This window comes from Bos indicus x Bos taurus, chromosome 1 (genome assembly GCF_003369695.1).
Source record: "Bos indicus x Bos taurus breed Angus x Brahman F1 hybrid chromosome 1, Bos_hybrid_MaternalHap_v2.0, whole genome shotgun sequence".
NCBI lineage: Eukaryota > Metazoa > Chordata > Mammalia > Artiodactyla > Bovidae > Bos > Bos indicus x Bos taurus.
Window position 1 is genome coordinate 6,802,933 of NC_040076.1, and position 23,451 is coordinate 6,826,383.

The 23,451-nt window shown below is 40.5% G+C and overlaps 1 protein-coding gene across 4 annotated transcripts in view; it reads right to left on the bottom strand.

Moving 5' to 3' along the window:
• Positions 1-23,451, bottom strand: part of MAP3K7CL (MAP3K7 C-terminal like) — a 48,286-nt gene that overhangs the window by 13,887 nt on the left and 10,948 nt on the right. For all 4 annotated transcript variants that reach the window (XM_027540877.1, XM_027540614.1, XM_027540788.1 and 1 more), the window contains 2 exons: positions 15,598-15,659; positions 3,015-3,130 (listed from right to left, as the gene is read on the bottom strand). In XM_027540877.1, coding sequence (XP_027396678.1) covers positions 3,015-3,130; positions 15,598-15,659 — 178 coding nt within the window. The remainder of the gene's footprint in view (positions 1-3,014; positions 3,131-15,597; positions 15,660-23,451) is intronic.

The window sequence follows — 23,451 nt, forward strand, 5'->3', positions numbered from 1 at the left end:
ACTCATATTTTATCCTATGCTCAACTCCCTATTCAGTGACTGGGATACAAAGAGAGGTTAAAGGGTATCGAGCTCTGCAGGGAGCTAGACAGAATCAGAAAGACAGGACATACAGTTCAGTGATAGTGATAGTCACTCAGTCGTGTCTGACTCTGTGACCCATGAACTGTAGCCGACTTGTAGGCTCCTCTGTCCGTGGGATTTCTCAGGCAAGAATACTGGAGTGGGTTGCCATTTCCTTCTCCAGGGGATCTTCACGATACAGGGATCAAACTCACGTCTCCTGCATTGCAGGCAGATTCTCTACCATCTGAGCCCAGTCAGTGAGTAACTACTGATAACACTAGCCTACAAAAAGTGCCCAAAGAATCATTCCAGTAAGTTTTTCTTCACCCAGGAAAAGCGCTGATCACGGTGGGATGGTTGGGGAGGGATACAGGCTAAGTTCTTTTCAAGGGTAGCATTTGGACAGATGAAGAGGAAGGAAGGAGACTCTAGACTGAGCCTGGTGTGAGCAAGGGCACTGAAGCAGGAAAAGTGAATAGGCGAGAATGAGCTAAAACATTCTGCAGAGGTACTAAGACCATACTGAGGCAGATCTCACAATCTAGGCGGAGAACTTCATGTCCTTTTCTCTAGCAACGTGAAACCACAGGCAGGGAAACCAGTTAGAATATTACACTGACCAAGATTTGAAGTAACAAGTCCCAATCCCAAATGGCAGAAACTGGAATGAATAAAAAGGACTTTGAGAGACTTTACCAAAAAGAAAGGAAAAAAATAATCAAAGAATCTGGTCTTTGTCTAAAATCTAGTGAATTACTTAGGGAGAAAAAAAAAGATAACATCATGATTTCAAGAAAACTCCAAACCCTTCCAAATAGGCTTGAGAGAGGAAATAAGATGAGTTTTGCAGAAACAGCGAGAATATGCTTCAATAAGAGAGCAATGAATCACTCTCATATGGTATTATGAGATCTCATAATGTTGTCCTATTGTATTTTTTGATGCAGCATATAAAAATATACACTTACAAAACATATAATTTAGTGGGAAAGTCTTGTATTGCCACCCCCCCCAAAAAAAGCTACACATGCGGCTAATTTAAATAACACTATAACTTCAGTCTAAAATATTTATTATTTACAAATAAATACATAATTTACCTGGGGCTTTTTTTCCTGTCACAACACCATAGTTAACACACACATACACACCAACTGGAAGATACGTTTATAAGCCACTGATAATACAAGTCCTCTCTTAACTTCATCACTGGTTACATTATTGATAGGCATCTTCAGTTCCTTTATGACACTTTTTGAAGGACTCAGATTGTATGCAAATGTACAATCGAAGCATTCCAACCAATTTGTGAAAACTCTTTAGACCAAAAAGTAAGTCTCAGACATACAAAGGAAAAGTTGTGTTTCTCATCTCCTCATGAGCATCTTTCAATGCCCTATAGCCAAAAGTCCAGGTATGACTTTATGTTTGAAGGAAAGTAAGGAAGTAAGAGGGCTTCCCTGGTGGCTCAGAGGTTAAAGCATCTGCCTGAAATGTGGGAGACCTGGGTTCGATCCCTGGGTTGGGAAGATCCCCTGGAGAAGGAAATGGCAACCCACTCCAGTATTCTTGCCTGGAGAATCCCATGGACAGAGGAGCCTGGTGGGATACAGTCCACGGGGTCGCAAAGAGTCGGACACAACTGAGCGACTTCACTTCACTTCAAGGAAGTAAGAAGATATTTGCAACATGCCAACTGGTCTTAGCATAAATGATGTCCGACCCTAAAACCAGTGCTGCTCCCCACCATATTATCCTGTCCAACTACCATTCTGGGGAGTCTTCAAAGGGTCCCGAGAGCTTCATAAATCTCTCAAAACAAAATATGTTTCCCTTAGAGTCATTTAAAAATTATGCTTTATATAAGTATAAATAGAAATATGTTGTGATACCATGTATCACTGCAGTAGGAAGAAGAAGAGCAGAAACTTAAAGACTCACAATATGTTTGGATTATGTGTCACTCATTCACCGAAACTTGATTCAGTATCTACACGCTATGTATTGTGCTTCAGGAAAATGATGGTGGGAAACACCTGACTATCCTCCGTTTTTAGGACACTTGCCATTTAGCAGGAGATGCAAATATCCATCAAAAGATCTCCCTAATAAATGTGTAAGTACACACTGACCAAAGCTATGAAAAAAAAGTGTCTGATGCTTTGAAAGGATGAAAGAACGGGGATCACCGAGTTGATATCGGCAGAATTTAGTGCAATCAAGAAAATGGATACATGTATGGCTGAGTCCCTTTCCTGTCCACCTGAAACTCTCACAACATTGTTAATCAGCTATACTCCAATACGAAGCAAAAAGTTTAATATAAAAAAAGGAGGAGAATTCAGAAGCATAAAGTTATGAGTAGGTAAAGTGAGAATGCTTTAATTAATAAACTGCCTAACTCCCTTCAGCAGAACTTTAATGATAATAGAAGCTGTGAAGATAAAAAAAGAAAAAGAAAACTTACTGGACTATTGAGCTATAAAATACAGTTAATCAACTAACACATTTACCTTATCCCAAGGAGCCATCCCAGTGGCTTCTCTACCTGAGGTGGGCATGCCAGCATTCAAGGATTAATTAAAATCCACCCTAAGACAAAGTGCCCTGGGCCTTTGAGCACATTCTCAGGGAACACCACGTGGCTCCAGGCGGTATTTTAGCATCTTTGATTTCCTGAATTAAAGAATGCTCGTTAAAAGTTAAGTTTTGAGTAGGACACACTGCCCTGGTTCCTCTGGCCGGTCTCTTTCATCCAGCACAGTTCCTCTTTATCACTCCTAGAATCACAGATGAAGGCACAGAACCCTGAACCACAGAAAGTTCTCCTGCCCACCTGTCTCCTTCCCTCTCGCCCCCATGCTCAGCCTCCTCCCCTACCGTCCACCGTCCATGAGCAGCAGTCAGCGGTCAAGGATGAGGGTACCCGGGGGCGGCACACTACTTACTTTCTTTCCTCCAGCAGGGCGATCTCCTTTTTCACCTCGCGGTATTCTTCTGCTATCTGGCAGTGCTGCTTGTACACCTGCATGGATTCCATGGAGTCATGACAAGGCGGCAGAGGCTTCACCAAAAAAAAAAGAAAGAAATCAGTCCATTTCCTTGTAGCAGAATAAATTGCCAACCACTGTGCTATCCTGGTGATCTTTAGAGGAAGAGGTTTTTCAGGAGAATGGCATTGTCAATCCACACTGGACAGGGACTGGCTGATTCTATTTGACTACAAATGGAGAAGTGGCCCAATAACCCCCCCACCCAACCCCCCCACCCCCTGCCGCAGGCATCGTCCAGTGTTATTCCAGGGCACCCTCAGGCCCAGGCCAGAGCCCTGAGACCCATGACAGGTCAGCTACCTGCCATGCACTGAAAAATAAGTCCCCTATAATTCTAAGAATCTTAAACTCTGCTTTAGAGAATATTTCGGTTGTCTGTTTCAATTACCCCTTGATTTCTATTCCTGATGCCCAGAGGCATAAATGCAACTCGTAGAGAGGAGGAGCCCTCCAAGAAAGGAATCCAATAAACTTACTTACAAAAAGAAATAAATATATAGAGTCACAGAAATAGAAAAGAAACCTATGGTTACCAGGGGAGAATAGGAGGAGGAATAAATTGTGAGACTGGGATGAACGTACATACATCACTATACATAAAATAGATAACTAATAAGTGCTTACTGTATAGCACAGGAAACACTATTCAATAGTCTGTAAGGACTTTTGTGAGAAAAGAATCTTAAAAAAAATAAGATGCGTGTGTATAACTGATTGACTTTGTTGTACACTTGAAACTAACACAACATTGTACATCAACTATACTCCAAGAGAAAAAAATAAAAACAAAGAAAGGAAGCCAAACTGAAGAAATGATGCTGGCCTGGAAATAATGCTTGCAACAATTAACCAACCATATGAAAGACCAAATCCCAAATAAAACGATGCTTACAACATGTGCAGGCAAAGAGAACAAGGATTCCTGTCTGTGCTTTTCTCCCATCCTTGAGGGGGACAACAGCCAGCACACAAGTTTTTCTAACCACAACATGCTGACTTCTTTCTAGAATTTATTTTTAAAGAATTGGCTTTCCCTCAGTTCGCAATTCTAAGTTCTAATTAGCAGCGTGTTATTAAACACATTACTTTGAGAAAAACTAGTTAATATTCTTTTAAAGAGGTTTGTAATCACCCTTTTCAATTATTTAATAGAAAAATGTTGCATAGTATCTGAGAAAGTGTTAGTCGCTCAGTTGTGTCTGACTCTTTTGCGACCCCAAGGACTCTAGCCCACCAGGCTCCTCTGTCCTTGAGATTCTCCAGGCAAGAATACTGGAGGGAGTTGCCATTCCCTTCTCCAGAGATCTTCCCAACCCAGGGATTGAACCCAGGTCTCCTGCATTCTTTACCATCTGAGCCACCAGGGAAGCCCAGTACCTGAGAAAGATCACTTAATCGTTATACAGGCTCTTCTGTCTAACCTTCTCTTCACAGTATTCTTAAATATGTATGCTATGTGTCTGACTAGGTTACAATCTCACTAATTTTATATTAGTAAATGAGAAATAATGAATTCCTTACTACTTGTGCCTCTCATTATATTCTTCAAGGAAACTGATTTCTTTGGGTGTCATATTTAGCAGTCTCACCCAAGATGCCAAAAAAATTCTAGAAAGTTCTACAAAATTCTATAAAATCTGACTGATAAATCAGATAACCCTTCCTATTTGTCATGAAGCCTTCTGAGTAGAGATCTTCTAAACGAAATAAAATTCAGAGTAAATGTGGATGAAATTAACCTTTATGTGGAACATCTGTTGTGTTCTAATCTATGGAAATTCATCCAATAATTCTATTATGTAGTATTTTTCCTCACCGCCCTATGGACACATTCACAGCATAAACTCAGCCTGTTGGAACAATTATGCCTTTTTATAGTGAAATAAATTGCAAAGTAGTGCCCAGGAGTATTACAGTACAACTCACCCCAGGAGATAAAGCCATCGCCAAAGGCGTTCAGAACTCCTGGCTCCTCTAGTCCTAGAAATCACCACCCCCTCCTCAATTTTCACCTGTTATACTGGCAAATGACCAGGTGTAAGAGTAAGAGTAATGAAAGCAATTTACTCTGGGTACCCTTGCCAAGCTGCTATTAAATCACCTGTGCCCTGTTAAAGGATTTGCCTACTGGAAAGCCCTAAGACTCAACACATCCTATTTCCTGCCCTTTTGAACACTCATAAACTATATTCAGCTCAGCCCATAAGCTGCCACATGGAGGTACCCGCACGATGAATTCAGCATAGCCACCTATGTGACAGCCAGAAAATTCTAGGACTCCATGCTTGCATGCCAAAGAGGATACAGATGAGAGAAGTCACGGAAAGGGAGAAAAATGCCCTTTGCTGCTATGGTTTAAAAGGAACACTGAAAATTACAAATAATAATTTTCTTAAGAGGCGAGAGGCCTGTTTTCCCCCTTGGCTTGCCAACATGAAATGCTTTTTATTAAAGAGGCAAGGTTTTCATGACTTCTTTTTTTATTGGCATTGTTTTTCTAAAAGCTTTTTTTAAACTAATTTATTTAACTTTGTGGCTGCAATGCCTGGCATGTAGAATCTTAGTTCCCTGACCAGGGATCGAAATTGTGCCCCCTGCATTGGAAGTGAGGAGTCTTAACTATTGGGCCACCAGAAAAGTCCCTAGATTCATTTTTAAATTGTTCAAATATATGTGTCTTCTTGGTTTATCATGACTTTAAGAAAAAAAGACCCAGCTAAGCAGAACCAGGTAATCCATTGTATATTCTAAATGATTTTCTTTTATGTGAACCATTTAAAAAGCCTTTATTGAGTTTGTTGCAAGATTGCTTCTGTTTTATGTTTTGGTTTTTTGGCCACGAGGCATATGGGATCTAGTTCCCTGACCAGGGACTGAATTTGCACCCCCTCGCACTGAAAGGCGAAGTATTAACCACCGGACCACCAGGGAAGTCCCTGTTGGCAGTTTTTAACTGTGGGAAATTTGAAGATGTTTTTATGTACTGGTAGCATGATCAATCATGCTAAAGGGACATGAGGAAAGGGAGCATTTCAAGATATATTTGATATCCTCACATGCTCTCAGCAGGCTGACCATGCTATATATCACAATATTTTCAAGTCTGCCCACAATTAAGATGTTTTTCTTAACTTTTTAAAAAGCCAAAAATACTTAGTGTTCAGGGTTTTTAGGGAGTAAAATGATGCCAGGGTTCATGTCAATCTCCTGCCCCTAAGAGCTCTGTCTTCACCCAGCCTGACTTGTAACTCAGCACCAATACACATTCTTCCAATTTGCATAAAAGCACTGAAGAGCAAAATAGATTTTTTTTAAGCAAGGTGAGAAGTGATATTGCACAACCACCACAATATTGTAAAATTATCTTTTTAAGTTGCCAGGGGCTGGTGCGTATAAATGAGGAATTATTGGTTAATGAGAATAGAGTTTCAGTTTTGCAAGATGCAAATGTTCTGATGATTGGTTACACAACAATACAAATATACTTAACACTATGTTATGTGTTTTTACCACAATTTTTTTAAAAGTTAATGGAAAAAAAAAAAAGTGTCATTAGATCCTTCTGCTGCCCCCAACCCATCTTCCAAGCATCGCTTGCAGGATTCCCCATCTGAGACTCACTTTGTTCACACCCTATCTTTCTCTCCTTCCCAAATTTCTCCCCAGGGAATTAAAATTCCCTACCCCTTTATAACTTGAAACTGTGTACCACTAACCCAAATGTTGCTGGACAAACCAAAGTGCCCTCTGGTCAGCAGGACCCACTGTCTCTGGAATGGCATTTAACATCATTGGTCATTTACCCCATTTCAGGAAACTAATCCAAGAGTTTTCTAAGCACATATTGTTCTCATCCCAACAGGAATTTACCTGATATTAAACAGAACTACAGAGTAATGGGATGTGTGGCCCAGCATGACACAGCCCACTCTCACTGTTTCATGGCATAATGTGGGTGTGTGTGTGCGCATCATACCATACGGCCTTCACCAAACATGAGTCTCTCTTCCCTTCTAATAAGCCCTCAAAATAGGAGACAATATTTACCCAACAGAGTTCACTGAATAAAGTGTTCGCCTGAGGAAATAGGTTCCTAAAATTCAAGCACAGGAATCAGGTTTCCAATTTTAAAATGGAGCTACTAGTAGGCTTACATCAGGTGACAGTTTACTGGCACTCATGAATCAATCAGTCACACGTTGGTTTAAGATACTATTTAGCATGTGCTCACACTAAAAGAAATAAAAACCTAAAAAATAATGTAAAAGAATGCCTGTAGTAACCAGATGAAAAACAGCTATTAACTTCTTGGAATAATAATTAACACTTTTTTTTAAATTTTAAGTATAGTTGATTTATAATTTTGTGTTAGTTTCAGATGTATACAGCAAAGTGATTTGGTTATATAAGTGTACATATACATATATATACATTCTTTTTCAGATTCTTTTCCATTATAGGTTATTACAATATATTGAATACGTTTCTCTGTGCTATACAGTAAATTCTCATGTATCTATAACACTTTTATTTTTTATTTCAATTCTCTTTGATTTTGACTATTCTCCGTCAAGAGATTTTCATACTTATATTCCCATGCTAGGAATGGACAAGCAATAAGTAAACTCCATGTTGACACTGAATTTCTTTTCGCTTCATGAAGAGCAATTTTCCTTGTTACTTTCTCCACAGTTGCCCTAAATTCTCCCTTCGTTTGGATGCATGTATTGCACATTCTTATTTAAAGAACGAAATATTGAATTTCAAAGAAATGGAAGCCAAAGATACCCTATTTGAGTTAGGGACTTTGGGAAGGTCACGTACACACTGCTATATTCAAAATGGATAACCAACAAGAACTTATTGTATAGCACAGGGAACTCTGCTCAATGTTATGTGCTGGCCTGGATGAGAGGGGAGTTTGGGGGAGAACGGATACATGTATATGTACGGCTGAGTCCCTTCACTGTTCACCTGAAACAATCACAACACTATCAACCAGTTGTACCCCAATATAAAATCAAAGATTTAAGTTTGAAAAAAATCCCAAGTATACCATCATTTGCAAAAAAGAAAAGAAAATGAAAACATAAAAATATTCTTTGGGCACTAGAGCACAAACTCTGCAAAACTGCAGAAACAACTTTTCCGATACACTGAATATGTGGTCTCTGGTCTTCTCACAACACAGCCAGTTCTAAGAAGGCTAAATTAAGACCTTCCCTTGACAGTGTCTCAAGCGAACGTTGAAACACACTTTCCCAAGACACAGATTGGGGTTTGGATGAAGTCAGAGCCCAGGAGAAGGCAGTTCCTCCTCACCCCCATCCCCTCCCTCATCCTGCCGCTGCCTAAGGATAGAGTTTGCAAGGGCTTTAAATTACACGGCAGCGTGAGTGAACCACTACGATCTCTGGTATCCACCCCAATCATCAGGACCAATTTAACAAGATGAAGTAAGAGAGAAACCACAGGCTTCTGTTCCAAGAATGCTGGCTTGAGCCACACCATCCTATCCATCGTTTTATAGCTAGCTCCTCCCGAAATGGACTCTGTCCTCTGGAAAGAGCCCCGTGGGAACAGACCAAGCCAAGCATCTCTCCGCAAGGGGCAAAGCCAGCTAAAGCATTTCCGTTTTCTACTTGGCTTCTTCAAATACTACTGGCCCCATCCACTTAAAAAACGTAAGAATTTAATTTTCCTCTCCCAGCTTCCCATACAGAAGATATATTTAGAGAAATAAATATTCTACAGTTGCTGAGCAGACTTCTTATTTATTCCTTGATTCTTGGTGTTATCTTTATTTTGGGGGTAGCACAGAAGGTGTCTGGTTTAAATTTTGTCTCATTTCAATGTCCCCAAATGAGCAAGTGTAATCTGTTATAACTAAGTGGAAAACCACAGTCAGGACTAACTGCCATATTTGAAAACTCTTTTATCTCGGAATTGTAAATATTTTTTTTACCATTTTAAGAATTGACATTTCCATAGTATCTACATCATGGTCAAAGTCATCACTAAGTAATAATTATAGCATATCTTATACATTACATAACACATTATATCATTATATATTACATATATACAATATATTAAACACATAAAATTTTATATATTGTTATACATATATAATTTTACATTACACATAAAATTTTATATAATATAACATTATATTATATAATATTGGAATGAAGGATATTTAGGTCAATTCTATCAACATAAGCAGTATTAAAGGGACAGATAAGTCGAGTATCCCAAATGTTTCTGAGAATGCATAGCCTAAAAACTGGGCTGCTCAAAAAATAATAATAATAAAGGTATCATTGTAAAGCTCCAAGTAATCTATATATGTTTTCTGTGTAGTCACAGCAGCCAAAAAAAAAAAGCTGTAATATACTTTTTAATACGTGTGTGAGAGAGAAAATGGCAGGACTTTTTTTAGTGCTTTATCTGGATGTTCAAGAGCACTGTAGTAGAATCCTGGAATGCTCATCCTCCATTTTATACCATCTTTGTTTCCCAGACAGCAAGTGATACACTGATGCAAGACCTAAAAGAAGTTTCAGGAGAGACTGCTAGGATAACAAGATACTATAGTACACAACCAAAGCTAAGAAATTGGTTATTTGTGGAGGTGACATCAGTTTCTGGACTTACCAAACTCTGTCTGAGAAAAAAGCAAGTTCAATGTGTACTGCAGAGACACCTGTTACTGTCTTCTCATATTAGATGGGAGGACCTTAGAAGGGACTGAAGCTATTGCTCAATTTGATTTAAAAAAAAAAAAAGTCTTTGTTTTCCAAATATCTTAAAGAAGAGGGCATCTCTATTCCTAACTCAAAAAATCCAAAGAGATGCTTCTCTCATTTCATTTTACACATATGAAGATACTGGTACTTCAATAGCTCATTCAATAAACAATTTCACTAAAGCAGGAAATTAATATTAATTGAGCAATTATTTTGCCAAGTACTGTGCTATATCTATTCATCATCTCATTTAATTTGCACAATGATATGAGATATTTTCTCTACTTTGCAGGTCAAAAAAGTGAGGTTTGGGACTTCCCTGGAAGTTGAGTGTTTAACACCTCGGGGCTTCCAATGCAAGGGACGTGGGTTCGATCCCTGGTTAGGGAACTAAGATCCCACATGTCCCACGGCATGGCCAAAAAAAAAGAGAAAGAAATTGAAAAAAAAAAAAAGTGAGGTTTACAAAAAGGAAATAACATGTTCCAAATTACAAAACTAGTAGATGGGGAGCGATGGTCCAAATTCAGGTCAGCCTGATGCCACTGTGCATACCCCGGTGGTTGTCACTCTCCTTAACAAGTTTATTGCAATCTAGGTGTTGGCATGCCCTCCACCTGATTATAAAAGCATAATCTTCCCAGGGTAAAAAAGATCACAAAGCTTAGCTTTGGATCTTCCATAGGTCAAACTACAATCTCCAAAACATAGCAACATGGTTAAATTTTACTAATAAGACAAATTTGGTTCTGAGCAGACCCTGGGACTGTTAAAGGATTGTGCCATCCTTCAGAAAAGAGAGGGAGGTCAGTCATGGCCTCTTCTTCAAATAAAAGGAAACAGAGGCCTAAAGAAAAGTCATGTTTTTCATTCATTCTTACAAGTGGACATAGAGTTGAACCTCCTTTCTTTCGACAGTACGGTCTAAACTAGCTCTGCCCAAACACTGCCCCTAATGGACATGAAGAATTTAGAAACCAAGTTCCAGGAAAGGAATCCACACAAAATAGAATCAACCTACCATCTGCCACTGGGCTGAGGCCTATATAGAGTTGCTCATTTTAACACCTACCTTACCCCCAAGGTCTCTTGCCCAACATTTCGCATTAATAGAGACATCAAGAGAAATGTTTGTCACTGCTATTCTTGCCCAAGGCTTTTTTTGGCTTCTGTGAAAATAGAAGCACCATGAATTACATGCTCAAACATGTCCAGATTCTTGGCAAAGCAACTGAAAAATCTTGGGGGTCAAAATGTAGGTAGAGTAACTACCAAATACTTGATAGCTGCATTTTATAAACTATGAAAGAGTGTGTAATGGACATCCGAAAGTCAGAACAGATTTTACAAGTCTGTTCTACAACCACAGTATAGCAACCTCACAAATCAGACATTCTCCACCTATCCATGTAATTTAAGCAGCCCATAGGTTCTGCCACAGTTGAAAAGAAAAAAATGTTACCTAGATTCAGAATCAGAGATCTAGTCAGGCAAATTTATGTAGACCAAAATTTGACTCACATGTTTCATCCTTAAAGCAGAGACATAATAGTTTACACAAGTGTTGCAAGGATCAAATGAGATCATTTGTGGCAAAACACCCCTTGTCCAAGTAACACTCAATGTGCATGGGTGGGATTTAAATGTGAGGGTATGCAGAGAGCAGGGCTTAGCAATCATCACCTAGCATCAATTACTTTTCATATTTATAAGGTTCTAGAGAGTCCCTTGGACTGCAAGGAGATCCAACCAGTCCATTCTGAAGGAGATCAGCCCTGGGATTTCTTTGGAGGGAATGATGCTGAAGCTGAAACTCCAGTACTTTGGCCACCTCATGCAAAGAGCTGACTCATTGGAAAAGACTCTGATGCTGCAAGGGATTGGGGGCAGGAGGAGAAGGGGACGACGGAGGATGAGATGGCTGGATGGCATCACTGACTCGATGGACGTGAGTCTGAGTGAACTCCGGGAGTTGGTGATGGACAGGGAGGCCTGGCGTGCTGCGATTCATGGAGTCGCAAAGAGTCGGACACCACTGAGCAACTGAACTGAACTGAACTGAGGGCTTCCCTGATGGCTCAGATAGTAAAGAATCTGCCTGCAGTACAGAAGGCCTGGGTTAGATCGCTGGGTTGGGAAGACTTCCTGAAGAAGGGAATTGCTACCCACTCCAGTATTCTTGCCTGGAGAATTCCACAGATGGAGGAGCCCAGCAGTTTATAGTCCACAGGGTCACAAAGAGTCAGAAACTTTCACTTACACTTTTTCAGAGACAAGTAAGAATCAGTTCATCCTCAAGCAAACAGTTACAACCACAAAGCACTCATATACCTCTGTAACCTAACTTTTATTCTTCCGTAGAGGATTATGATGGTCGGTAAAATTCCAAGAGCCATTATTATGTGATGAAAGCACAAGGAACTGACTGTAAAGACAGCCTGCTCCACGGAATCGATGGTTCCTTTCATACATAAAGCATTTTCATTGCTTTCAATATAGAGACTTTCTGCTGCAGAGTGGCTTAAATTTATATGCTTATGCTAAGCATGGAAATAAGAATCTGCTTTTAGATATAGCTTTGTGTTATCTTTCCCCTCTCAATCCTTATCTTCATATATTTTAGTCACTCATACCCTAGAATGTATAATAAAGGTAACAGACAACAGTCTTAGACAGAGGCAACGCTAACCAAATGGCTTGACTAATGGTAAATGTTTATAACAAACTCAATCAGATCCTTCACCCAAAAAACAAGCCCTCACTTAAGTGCTTTTAGTTGTACTGCTGGGAACGTTCTCTCTAGTCATGAAGTGGTAAAACAATACTATAGGGACTTCCCTGATGGTGCAGTGGTTAATTAAGACTTTGCCTTCCAATTCAGGGCATGTGGTCAGGGAGCTAAGATCTTGTGTGCCTCGTGGCCAAAGAAACAAAATATAAAACAGAAGCAATATTGTAATAAATCCAGTAAAGACTTTAAAAATGTTCCACATCAAAAACTCTTTAAAAAAAAATGAAAAAGCAATGCCATATTTTAGGGTGAGAAAGTTGAGGGTGTGAAAGCTGAGGGTTTGGAAAGTTGGGGGTATCATAACCCCTGAAGCAGAAGACAGCCTCTCAACTGACTAATTCATTAAAGCTCAATAAAGATGAAATAGTCTCACTGGATTAAATAATTAAATAGACTTAATTTCTAGTATATGTCAAATGGGATTAAAGCTGTAAAATTCAAATGGATCTTGCAATACTTTAACAGAAGAATTATCTGGATAACTTCCAGGGGTGCTATGAATCCTGTGAAGAATGATCCACGAGTCAGAGAAGACCATTAATGTTCCCAAAGGAAAAAAAATTGTCAATACAAAAAAGTAGAATTCATGATCCACACTATTGATGGGGGAATAAGAATCTGAACACACATTCACTCTTTTATTTTCAAAACATGTTAACTCCTTAATTTCAGCTGACTCCTATGATAATAAAATAGCTTTGAGGTAACAGTAAAATAAAGGAGAAAAGCTGTGACTGGGGAAAAAAATAGAGTTATTATTTTGCAATCCCAACTACACCACGAGTAGCACATACACAGGCCTCTGGAAGGACAGAACCTAAGCAAGGGAGGCTGTATGTCATGTAAATGTGCCAGACTGGAAAGCAGAGGAACGGCTGAGTTGTCCTCCATGATGAGAAGAGAGGTTGGGGGGTGGGGTTATACCTCAGGAATCAGGAGAGTTGGTGGAAGACCCCACATGGGGACGGGAGAAGAAGGAGGTACTGTAGATAATAGCTGCAGAAGACATTTTAGAGGAGAATGGAGCTGTCTTTTGACAGCTGTGTGGTCATAACCTCCCACCTCCTGGACCACCTTCAGTAATCTCTATATTATTGATATGGCTCTGTTGGCAGGCTTTCTATTGGAGGGCTGGGACGACACCCAGGACCGTGCAGAGATGAGGTAAGGGCTTCTCCAGGAGGTCTGATCACGCCTGATGTTGACCTATGTTGGGTCAGCACCACGTCTAGTCAACATGTACCCATGTTGGGTACGTTTTCAGGGGACCACCCCAGCAGTGGAGCACCACTCTTCAGACCCAACCTGGGTGCTTCCAGATTACAAAAAAAGGACCCTATCTCGGGTTGCACAGGGCTCATTCTTGGTTCTTTCCACCTCTGTCAAGGGCCGTTCCAGTCTGGGGGTCCCAAATTCAAATGGCATTAGGATACCAGGCACATCCACAAATGTGAAAACTGCCAAGTATAAGTCAAGGAGAAACATCAGCTGGGAACTAACTGGAGGTGGTAACCCCCTGCCCCCGTCAAAGATTTTCAGAATTGGTATTCAGAGGGAAAAAAGTGGTGACTAAACAAATATCTGTAATGGGATTCCAGACCGCTACTAGACTGGTCTAAATGTGACTGCAAAGTGAAGTACTCAAGAGAACATCTGACCCAAGGCCAGTATCCAGTGTTTTCAGCAGAACCTCTTCCTAAAGTCATCTTTCTGAAATCATCATATATCATCTGAAGAAAATTAATGTGTCATAAATTAGCTCCTTCCAAATAATTCTGGTGTATTAAAAGAGGATATCTTTGATAGATCATCCATAAATTATGCATACAAAATATCAGGTTGGCCAAAAAGTTCATTAGGGTTTTCCATAAGTACATAAAGTATTCAGAAGATTTAGCTTAAAATAATTACATTCTATTTTTAAGAATTCTCAGAGAACTTGGGAGGAGATAGGGTGGAGTTGAGAAATGAAAATTATTCTGAATCTTGCCACACATGCCAAGTCTCCCTTGTAGTTTATCACTAGATCACCAACCCACCATGGGCCAAAACTGCAATGGCCCAGAAACATCCACAGGTAAGGAGAGCAGGCACCAGACCACCCCCACGTCCAAAACGCCTTCAAAGGAGGAGCTTGCTATAACAACTTAGAGGGCTGGGAAAGGGTGGGAGGTGGGAGGGGGGTTCACGAGGGAGGGGACATATGTACATCTATAGCTAACTCATGCTGATATATGGCAGAAATGAAACCAACGTTGTAAAGCAATTATCCTTCAGTTAAAATAATTTTTATATGATATTATACATATTTCAATGCCATTCTTGCCATTCAATGCCATTCAATGCCTTGAAATATGTATAATATCATGTATGAAACGAGTCGCCAGTCCAGATTCGATGCACGATACTGGATGCTTGGGGCTGGTGCACTGGAGGACCCAGAGGGATGGTACGGGGAGGGAAGAGGGAGGAGGGTTCAGGATGGGGAACGCATGTATGCCTGTGGTGGATTCATTTCGATATATGGCAGAACCAATACAATATTGTAAAGTTTAAAAATAAAATAAAATTTAAAAAATAGATTTACAGTATTTTGAGCAGATAGTGAAACATATGCAATATATCTGATAAAGTATGTATTTTAATGTGAACAATGAGTAATAAATATGATAATCTTATATTAAAAAAATAAATTTTTTTTAAATATAGGAACTTGTTTATACCCTGAGTTCTTAATATGCTTGTGCTATAGCCAGATAAACAGACAGAGACATTACCTGAGAGTTCATGACCTGGAGTCCTAGAAATACAGACCTCGATGATGTGAAATCTCCACTCTGTCTACAAATCAGTCTTTCCCAATTAGATGACTTTTCCATTCACTGTATTTTATGAAACTAAGGAGGAAAAGTGAAAGACTCTATAGAAAAATGCTTACCTGTAGTTGCTGCTCTAATTCTGGAAAGACCAGAGGAATGGCATCTTCAGGTGGTGTATCATCTAAAACATGAAAATAAAAATTCCTCACTACCAGAGCCCTTTCTCCAGGGAGAGTGGTCCTGCCGTTACCATCTTTGGACCTGTAAACATCAGTTAGGGACAGAAAGAACGCAGAAGGCAGTTTTGCTCATTTTTGATACACTGTGCTCTCTCTGTCCCAAAATTTTGCAAGCAGAATCCTCAAATGCTCAGTCTGGTAGTTCCCCAATGAAGCACTGCTTGTCTTTCAATACTCTGACGTTAGCCAAAACCAAAACATATGATATGCAGGAAAGTACTTTATTTAATAAGGTGATAATGAGGTGGCCAGGACAACCGCAATAGAACAGAAGAACGTGTGAGTGAAAAAGAGAAGTGTTACTTCTGCCCTGAAAGACTCCAAGGGCGGCCAGCTTTGATGGGTTTGCCCTCTGCCCTTACCACAACCCACTCCGCTGATGCAGGAGAGTCCACAACTCTCTACTGACTACCCTCCACTGGCTGGCGGCAATAGGCAGGTGTTGGGACCTCCCCAGTGGCCCCATGCTGAGAATCCACCTTCCAATGCAGGGGACGTGGGTTCAATCCCTGGTCAAGACATTAAGACCCCACATGCCAAAGGGGCCAACTAAGCCCATGACATAACGAGAAAGCCCACGCAGTGCAACTAGAGAAAGCCCAAGCACCACGAGGAAGACTCAGTACAGCCAAAAACATTAAAAAGAGGCAGGTGCTGCTGGATCAAAAGGCGGTTCACAGAAGCATCAGAGGAAACCTGATAAGCTTACCCAAATCTCTTCAAGAATCTGCTGCTGCTATCTTTGCAATAAGGCTAATCTCCTTAGACGAAAAGACTATGGGAATTGTACCAGGCAATCACTGGGCAGGAGGAAAGGTTTTCTACAGCAGAATTTCTGAACGAATTCATGCCAGTTGGATTCACATGGTAAGAAAAGCTGTGCATAGAGCCAGAAAAAAGTGCTTCTTGAGAATAATATGACCTTGAAGCAAAGCGTTTTGACCCTTACTAGAAAGTTTAAAAGAGTTATGGGATCTAGAGTAGTGAGTAGCTATTGGTGTCCATTCTATTATTCTGTACAGATAAAGACAGAACTATAGGGGACTTCCCGGGCAGTCCAGTGGTTAAGACTCCAAGCTTCCAACGCAGGGGGTACAGGTTCAATCCCTGGTCGGAGAACTAAGATCCCACGAGTCTTGAGGTGTGGACAAAAATAATTAATACATAAAATATAAACGAACAAAAAATGAGAAAATTCTGAACAGAAAAAATATTAAAAATATATATATATAAGTGTAGTGGTTCTGGTTGAGGCTTAACTAAGCATTTTAGCATTAATAAAGACTGTCTTAAAGGTTTTCTAAAACAAAAAACATACTTCTGACCTTTAGCCATGGTTCAAAAGGACAGCTCTCTTGTCAGCAGAACCTCTGTATCTCTGGCCCTGTGGGTCCACTCACCATTCATTCCCAGTCCTCTCCTTGCTGACAACACCTAACCCAGGTATGACTATGAGAATAAGATGAAATACAGGCTAAACGAATAATTGAAAAGCCAAGTCTATTTTAAATTATAAAAAAAGAAAGATCCTGGGTTTTTTTTTATGTTTTCACTTCCATAACTAATTCATTTATAAAAACCATTGAAGTTCTGTTTGAAACTCAAGAAGGGATATGGGCCATACACAATGCAAAAGGCCAGCATCCTCTAACCACTCCTTGACAACATAATCCAAATAAAATGCAGTAGACAAAGAGTAGACAAAGGCTTCCCATGTAGCTCAGCTGGTAAAGAATCTGCCTGCAATGCGGGAGACCTGGGTTTGATCCCTGGGTTGGGAGGATCCCCTGGAGAAGGGAAAGGCTAGTATTCTGGCCTGGAGTATTCCATGGACTGTATAGTCCATGGCGTCGCAAGAGTCAGACAAAACTAAGTGACTTTCACTTTCATCCAGAAGAAGAGTCCAGGTTTCTGAGGGATTACATTTCCTCCAAGGCACCAAAGACAATCACCAGAAAGATGATTCAAACAAAGACAGGATTCATCCCTGCCAAATGCCTCAAGAGCATCTGGTACATTTTATCCAAGAGTAGTATAAACAACAACGAAGTGTAACATACCCCCACTTAAGAGTGGCTTCAGACAATAACAATGCGGTAACAACTGTGAATTCATCTGCGCCTGTCCCTACCAGACAATGCCCCCATGTCCATTGACACTATGCAGCTTCAGAGAGCAAGTAGAAATGGGGGGACCTTCTTCCCAAGACCCTCGCTGCAGGCTGGAGGGCCATCTCACCTTGAAATGAGGACGTCAATCCCCTGATCCTTCAAATGGACTCTTCCTATTCAGAAGTGACAACTTCTGCTCAATATTTTGTGACTTTTTCAATCCATCTCATCATTCGCAAAGAATTGGACAATAAACAGGGTTTTTAAAAAAAGAAATAGTCCTTGTTTCTATTGACTCTTTGGAGGTAGCCTTTATTATAAAACCTATCATTTGTAAAACAGATTTTGGTTTAAGGTGCATTTAAATTGACTTCAGTAAAATATCAGTAACTCAAAGAGGAAAGTGTTAGTCGCTCAGTCATGTGCAACTGTGATCGCATGAACTGTAGCCTACCAGACTCTTCTGTCCATGGAATTCTCCAGGCAAGAATACTGAAGTGGGTAGCCATTCCCTTCTCCAGGGGATCTTCCCAACCCAGGGTGCAAACCCAGGCCTCCTGACTGCAGGCAGATTCTTTACTGTCTGAGCTACCAGGGAAGCCCCGCACAGAGATAAAACATCAACAATAACCCAAATAATGATTATTTCAGCTCATTGAGCTCAAGGCCAGCAACACTGTTTGGCATGGGTAAAGGGGAACCTATTCTACTTTGGCACCCCAACCCTAATAGTCATAGATGAGCAGGCACTTGTTAGGAGGAGAAACCACTCTTATGAAGTACCAGAGTAGACAGTGCATTCTAGAATTCTAGAAGACAAGCCAGGAATGGAACTCAAGGCTTCCTGGGACTTAATCCCCCTTGTTCCCTGTGAAATCACGCTCCTTCCTGCTTAACTATAAAAAGGGGAGAGGGGAATTATTCATCTTTATTACTATAGTAAACAGCAAATATCTGGTATGACTCAGAATTAATAAAGCCCATTATAAAAATCTGTCCTTATTGATACTCACACCATATATAATAGAAGCACATACATGGAACCAAGTTGACAATTTTGCAGATAAGTAAAGGCTTAAGACTGAATTCCTAGAGTTGAAAAAAAAAAAGTCTGATTGATTGACATAGAAATAAACACATAAAAAATATTTTAGAAAATAAAGGCAAGATTTTTGTTAAGGAATGGATCAGGTTGGATTAATCCAAGCAGGAAATGGCAGCGGAAACAAGAAAACCAAAGACAGATGTAAGGAATTGGCTGTGTTTGAAAGCCAGTCCTGTATTTCACTGCCTGATGCCATCTGGTTTAGCTGGCATCCCTGCCAGCCAGGAATTTCAGGGCTTGCAAAGCTGCTTACAAAGCTGCTCCAAGTTGATGTGTGGTGTGTTTACTTTTAAACAGTGGCTGCCTTCTCTGACTGGTTTTAAAAATAGGCAAATATTCTAAAAGCAGAATAATGAATCACTGGATCGGGCCAAAATGAAAGAAGAAAAATGACTCAGGCAGACTAGAAGCACAGCTGTTCCACAAACATTTGGCCAAATCATTGTAAAACATTTTGACAGTGATATCAGATCAGAGTTCGTAAGTTCAGTTAGGTTTGTTTTGACAATTCCAGAAGCACAAAGTAGAGTGTACAGTAGCTATGTAAGACACCACCTTGGCAAATTTGGCTTTTGTTTAAAAAAAAAAAGAGAGTAGCTGCTAGATATGTGTATAATGTGATAAAAATCAGAATGCAAGTACATCTTTTAAAATGTATTTGTTTACCAAATATTTATTGAATACCTGTTATATTCAAGGCAGGGACTGAGGTTCTGTGCTCAACTGGCACACTACTTTATCACATTTTTAATGCACTAAGAAAATAATTCATAGGCTTCCTTTTCAAAATGGCACTGTGGGCTTGATGGATCAAGCAAAATGTAGCCCCAGGAATTTATAAAAGGATGAAAGATAAAGGAAAGAATGAAAGAGACTTTTTTTTAATAAACAGATGTTCACTGCCTGTTTTGCCAGCACAATGTGACTAAGTCAATGGTACTTAAGATAGAACTTTCTGATTGGTATCCCAACCATTATGACATACCATAGTACATTTTATGATGGGCTTGTCTAAGCATCTATTTAGCAGCTGTTGGATTGCTTTGGTGGTTATTCTGTTTCAGATTTCCTTAAATTGTCTGCTCTGTGATTCTCCATGAATGGGATAAGCAAGACCCATTGGGTCTGTAACCCAAATCCTCGATGATATTTAGTAATTAGAGCTATGCGGCCAGAGCTCTCAGAGAATGCTGCAGCTGGAAGGGACTGGGCAATCATCTGGTCCCAGATTCTCAGAGCAGAGCTGAAGACAAAGGGCCCCAAGAAGGGCAAGGAGTCTCATAAGCGGTGTCACCCCACCCAGGGCTCTTCTCATGCTGCCCTGCACTGCTTCACCTTCTGCTCCACAGTTTCCCATACTTTTGTACTTCATGAGCCAGGAACACATTCCCCCAAACACTGGGAGTCATGCCCTTGTGTGTGGTGTGTGTGTGTGTCTGTCATTCAGTTGTATCTGACTCTGCGACCCCATGGACTGTAGCCCACCAGGCTCCTCTGGGGACCTTCCCAATGCAGGGATGGAACCCAGGCCTCCTCACTGTAAGCAGATTCTTTGCCATCTGAGCCACCATGGAAGCCCCACGACAACAATAACATTGGATAAATTTAGCTTTATAGACACACATAATCACACACACACACTACCATGTTCTTACTTCTCTTAACATCAGAGAGGAAAACTTCATCAAAACCAAAGCATGTCTATGAACCAGTGTTTGAGAACAACTGCTCTAGACAACATCTTGACTGGACTCTGGAGTCAACCATCTCCCCCTACCCCTCAACCCCTGTGCCCCCAATCCTACATACAACTAAGTCTATCTAGCCTTCCAAACTCTAAATCCTTGGTAAAACAAGTGTAGCTCTCCACCCAGAGAAGATGACCTCAGGAGAGGAAGAAGTCACGATCAGAGAAAATTCCCAAGCCTCACTCCACTCCCCAACCAAGAAGCTGAGAGACAGCTGGCATAGAATCCATTCAATGCGTCTACACGTCCGGCAGCCAGAGCCGGCTTCCTGGGAATGCACCCACACGATTGCAATTGCCCTTCACAGGCGGTCCACACTTGGCTTAATGATCTGAGTACGCTGTCTTGAAATTCTTAGTAACTTTTGAACCAAGAGCCCCAGAATTTTTGCACCATGCCTCCACAAATTGTTGTCCTACCTACAGGACAACCCCTGGTGCTGGTGCCCAGGAGACTGTCTTTCAAGATACATCAGGGGCAAGCTGACACTAGAGAGGCAAGAGTTTGGGTGGTGCCCACAGTGCAGAGGCTCGTCCAAAACCTTTCCTGTTTACTGTTTGCTTGTGTAGACTCCTAACCACTAATTACATGGGCCAGTGCCACTCGGTAGGATAGACAGACCTGCATTTGAATCTCAAGTTGGCCACTCTTTAAGTGGTGAGAGTGGAAGATCAACATCTCTTGGAGACTCAGTTTTCTCCTCTGCAAAATGGGTGTGACATTCTCTGTCTCAGATTTATTATTAGTAAAGGAATTCATATGTCAATCATTTAGCCTAAAGCCTAGCACCTAGGAAATAATCAGTAGTAATAATGAATGCTTAAGATAATCACGTTTACTTTCCATCTTTTCACCATAAACTCAGCCAAAGTTGTAACGGCGAGAGAAGGGGTATGTGTGTGTGTGTGTGAGCGCGCATGCAGGCATGCGTGAGTATATGTATAATGGTGTGGATTAAGGGTATTATCTTCATCATCTGAATAATCCAATGAGAACAGGTAAGATCAAGATCACCGACTCTAATTACTGAATTAGAGTAATTCAGTACTCTATGTAATTTAACTCACCTGGAATCAAGATTGCCGGGAGAAATATCAATAACCTCAGATATGCAGATGACAACACCCTTATGGCAGAAAGTGAAGAGGAACTAAAAAGCCTCTTGATGAAAGTGAAAGTGGAGAGTGAAAAAGTTGGCTTAAAGCTCAACATTCAGAAAACAAAGATCATCACATCCGGTCCCATCACTTCATGGGAAATGGATGGGGAAACAGTGGAAACAGTGTCAGACTTCATTTTTCTGGGCTCCAAAATCACTACAGATGGTGACTGCAGCCATGAAATTGAAAGATGCTTACTCCTTGGAAGGAAAGTTATGACCAACCTAGATAGCATATTCAAAAGCAGAGACATTACTTTGCCAACAAAGTTTCGTCTAGTCAAGGCTATGGTTTTTCCTGTGGTCATGTATGGATGTGAGAGTTGAACTGTGAAGAAAGCTGAGCACTGAAGAATTGATGCTTTTGAACTGTGGTGTTGGAGAAGACTCCTGAGAGTCCCTTGGACTGCAAGGAGATCCAACCAGTCCATTCTGAAAGAGATCAGCCCTGGGATTTCTTTGGAGGGGATGATGCTGAAGCCGAAACTCCAGTACTTTGGCCACCTCATGCGAAGAGTTGACTCATTGGAAAAGACTCTGATGCTGGGAGGGATTGGGGGCAAGAGGAGAAGGGGACGACAGAGGATGAGATGGCTGGATGGCATCACTGACTAGATGGACGTGAGTCTGAGTGAACTCCGGGAGTTGGTCATGGACAGGGAGGCCTGGCATGCTGCGATTCATGGGGTCGCAAAGAGTCCGACACGACTGAGCGACTGATCTGATCTGATGCCAAGTTAAAGATTTCCCTGGTGTGGCCATAACTTCAGGTCTTTAAGGTTTAATCTCTTCATTCAAATCTGAATTTTAAAAGGGTTTGTCTTTACTTCCCTATCAAAGCAAACATTATATAAAATAATGTTTAAAAAAAATTTTAAGTTACACATGAAAAGTCTTTTGAGTACTTTCGTTTGAAATCTAAATAAAGATTCACATTATTTTTAGAAATAAATAAATGACATAGGGCGGCCAACTCACATTACTAATACATCAAAAAGCTATTTTAAGATTTATAGATAGCTTGGTTCTTGTTAGAGCATTATATCGTTTTGAAACACTTCATCCTTTTTTTAAACTTTGTTTTCTGCTTGTTAAACATTCGAGAGGAGACTGCTTTAATACACATTGAATTTTCAGGGCCCATATAATTAGGACTAGAGATACAGATATGGATAAAGGTACAGCTTTGGTATGATACCTAGTAGGTTGTCAATTAGTAAAAATCACCATATTACTGTAACCAGTACCTAAAACTATCAGGCAAACAGATCATATATCAAATAGACTGAGTGATATTTCTCTGCATGGAGAGACCTTTTTAAGTTTAAACATAGATTTTATATATCTATGAAACACTCTTCTAGTCACTATCATTGTAGCTATCATTTTGTGAATCTTATTGATTTATTCTTTTGTAAGAATTTTTGGACTTATTTAGCTTAGAAACGGGCTTCCCTGGTGGCTCAGACAGTAAAGCTTCTGTCTGCAATGCTGGAGACCCAGGTTCGATCCCTGGGTTGGGAAAATCCCTTGGAGAAGGAAATGGCAACCCACTCCAGCACTCTTGCCTGAAAAATCCCATGGACAGAGGAGCTTGGTGTCACAAAGAGT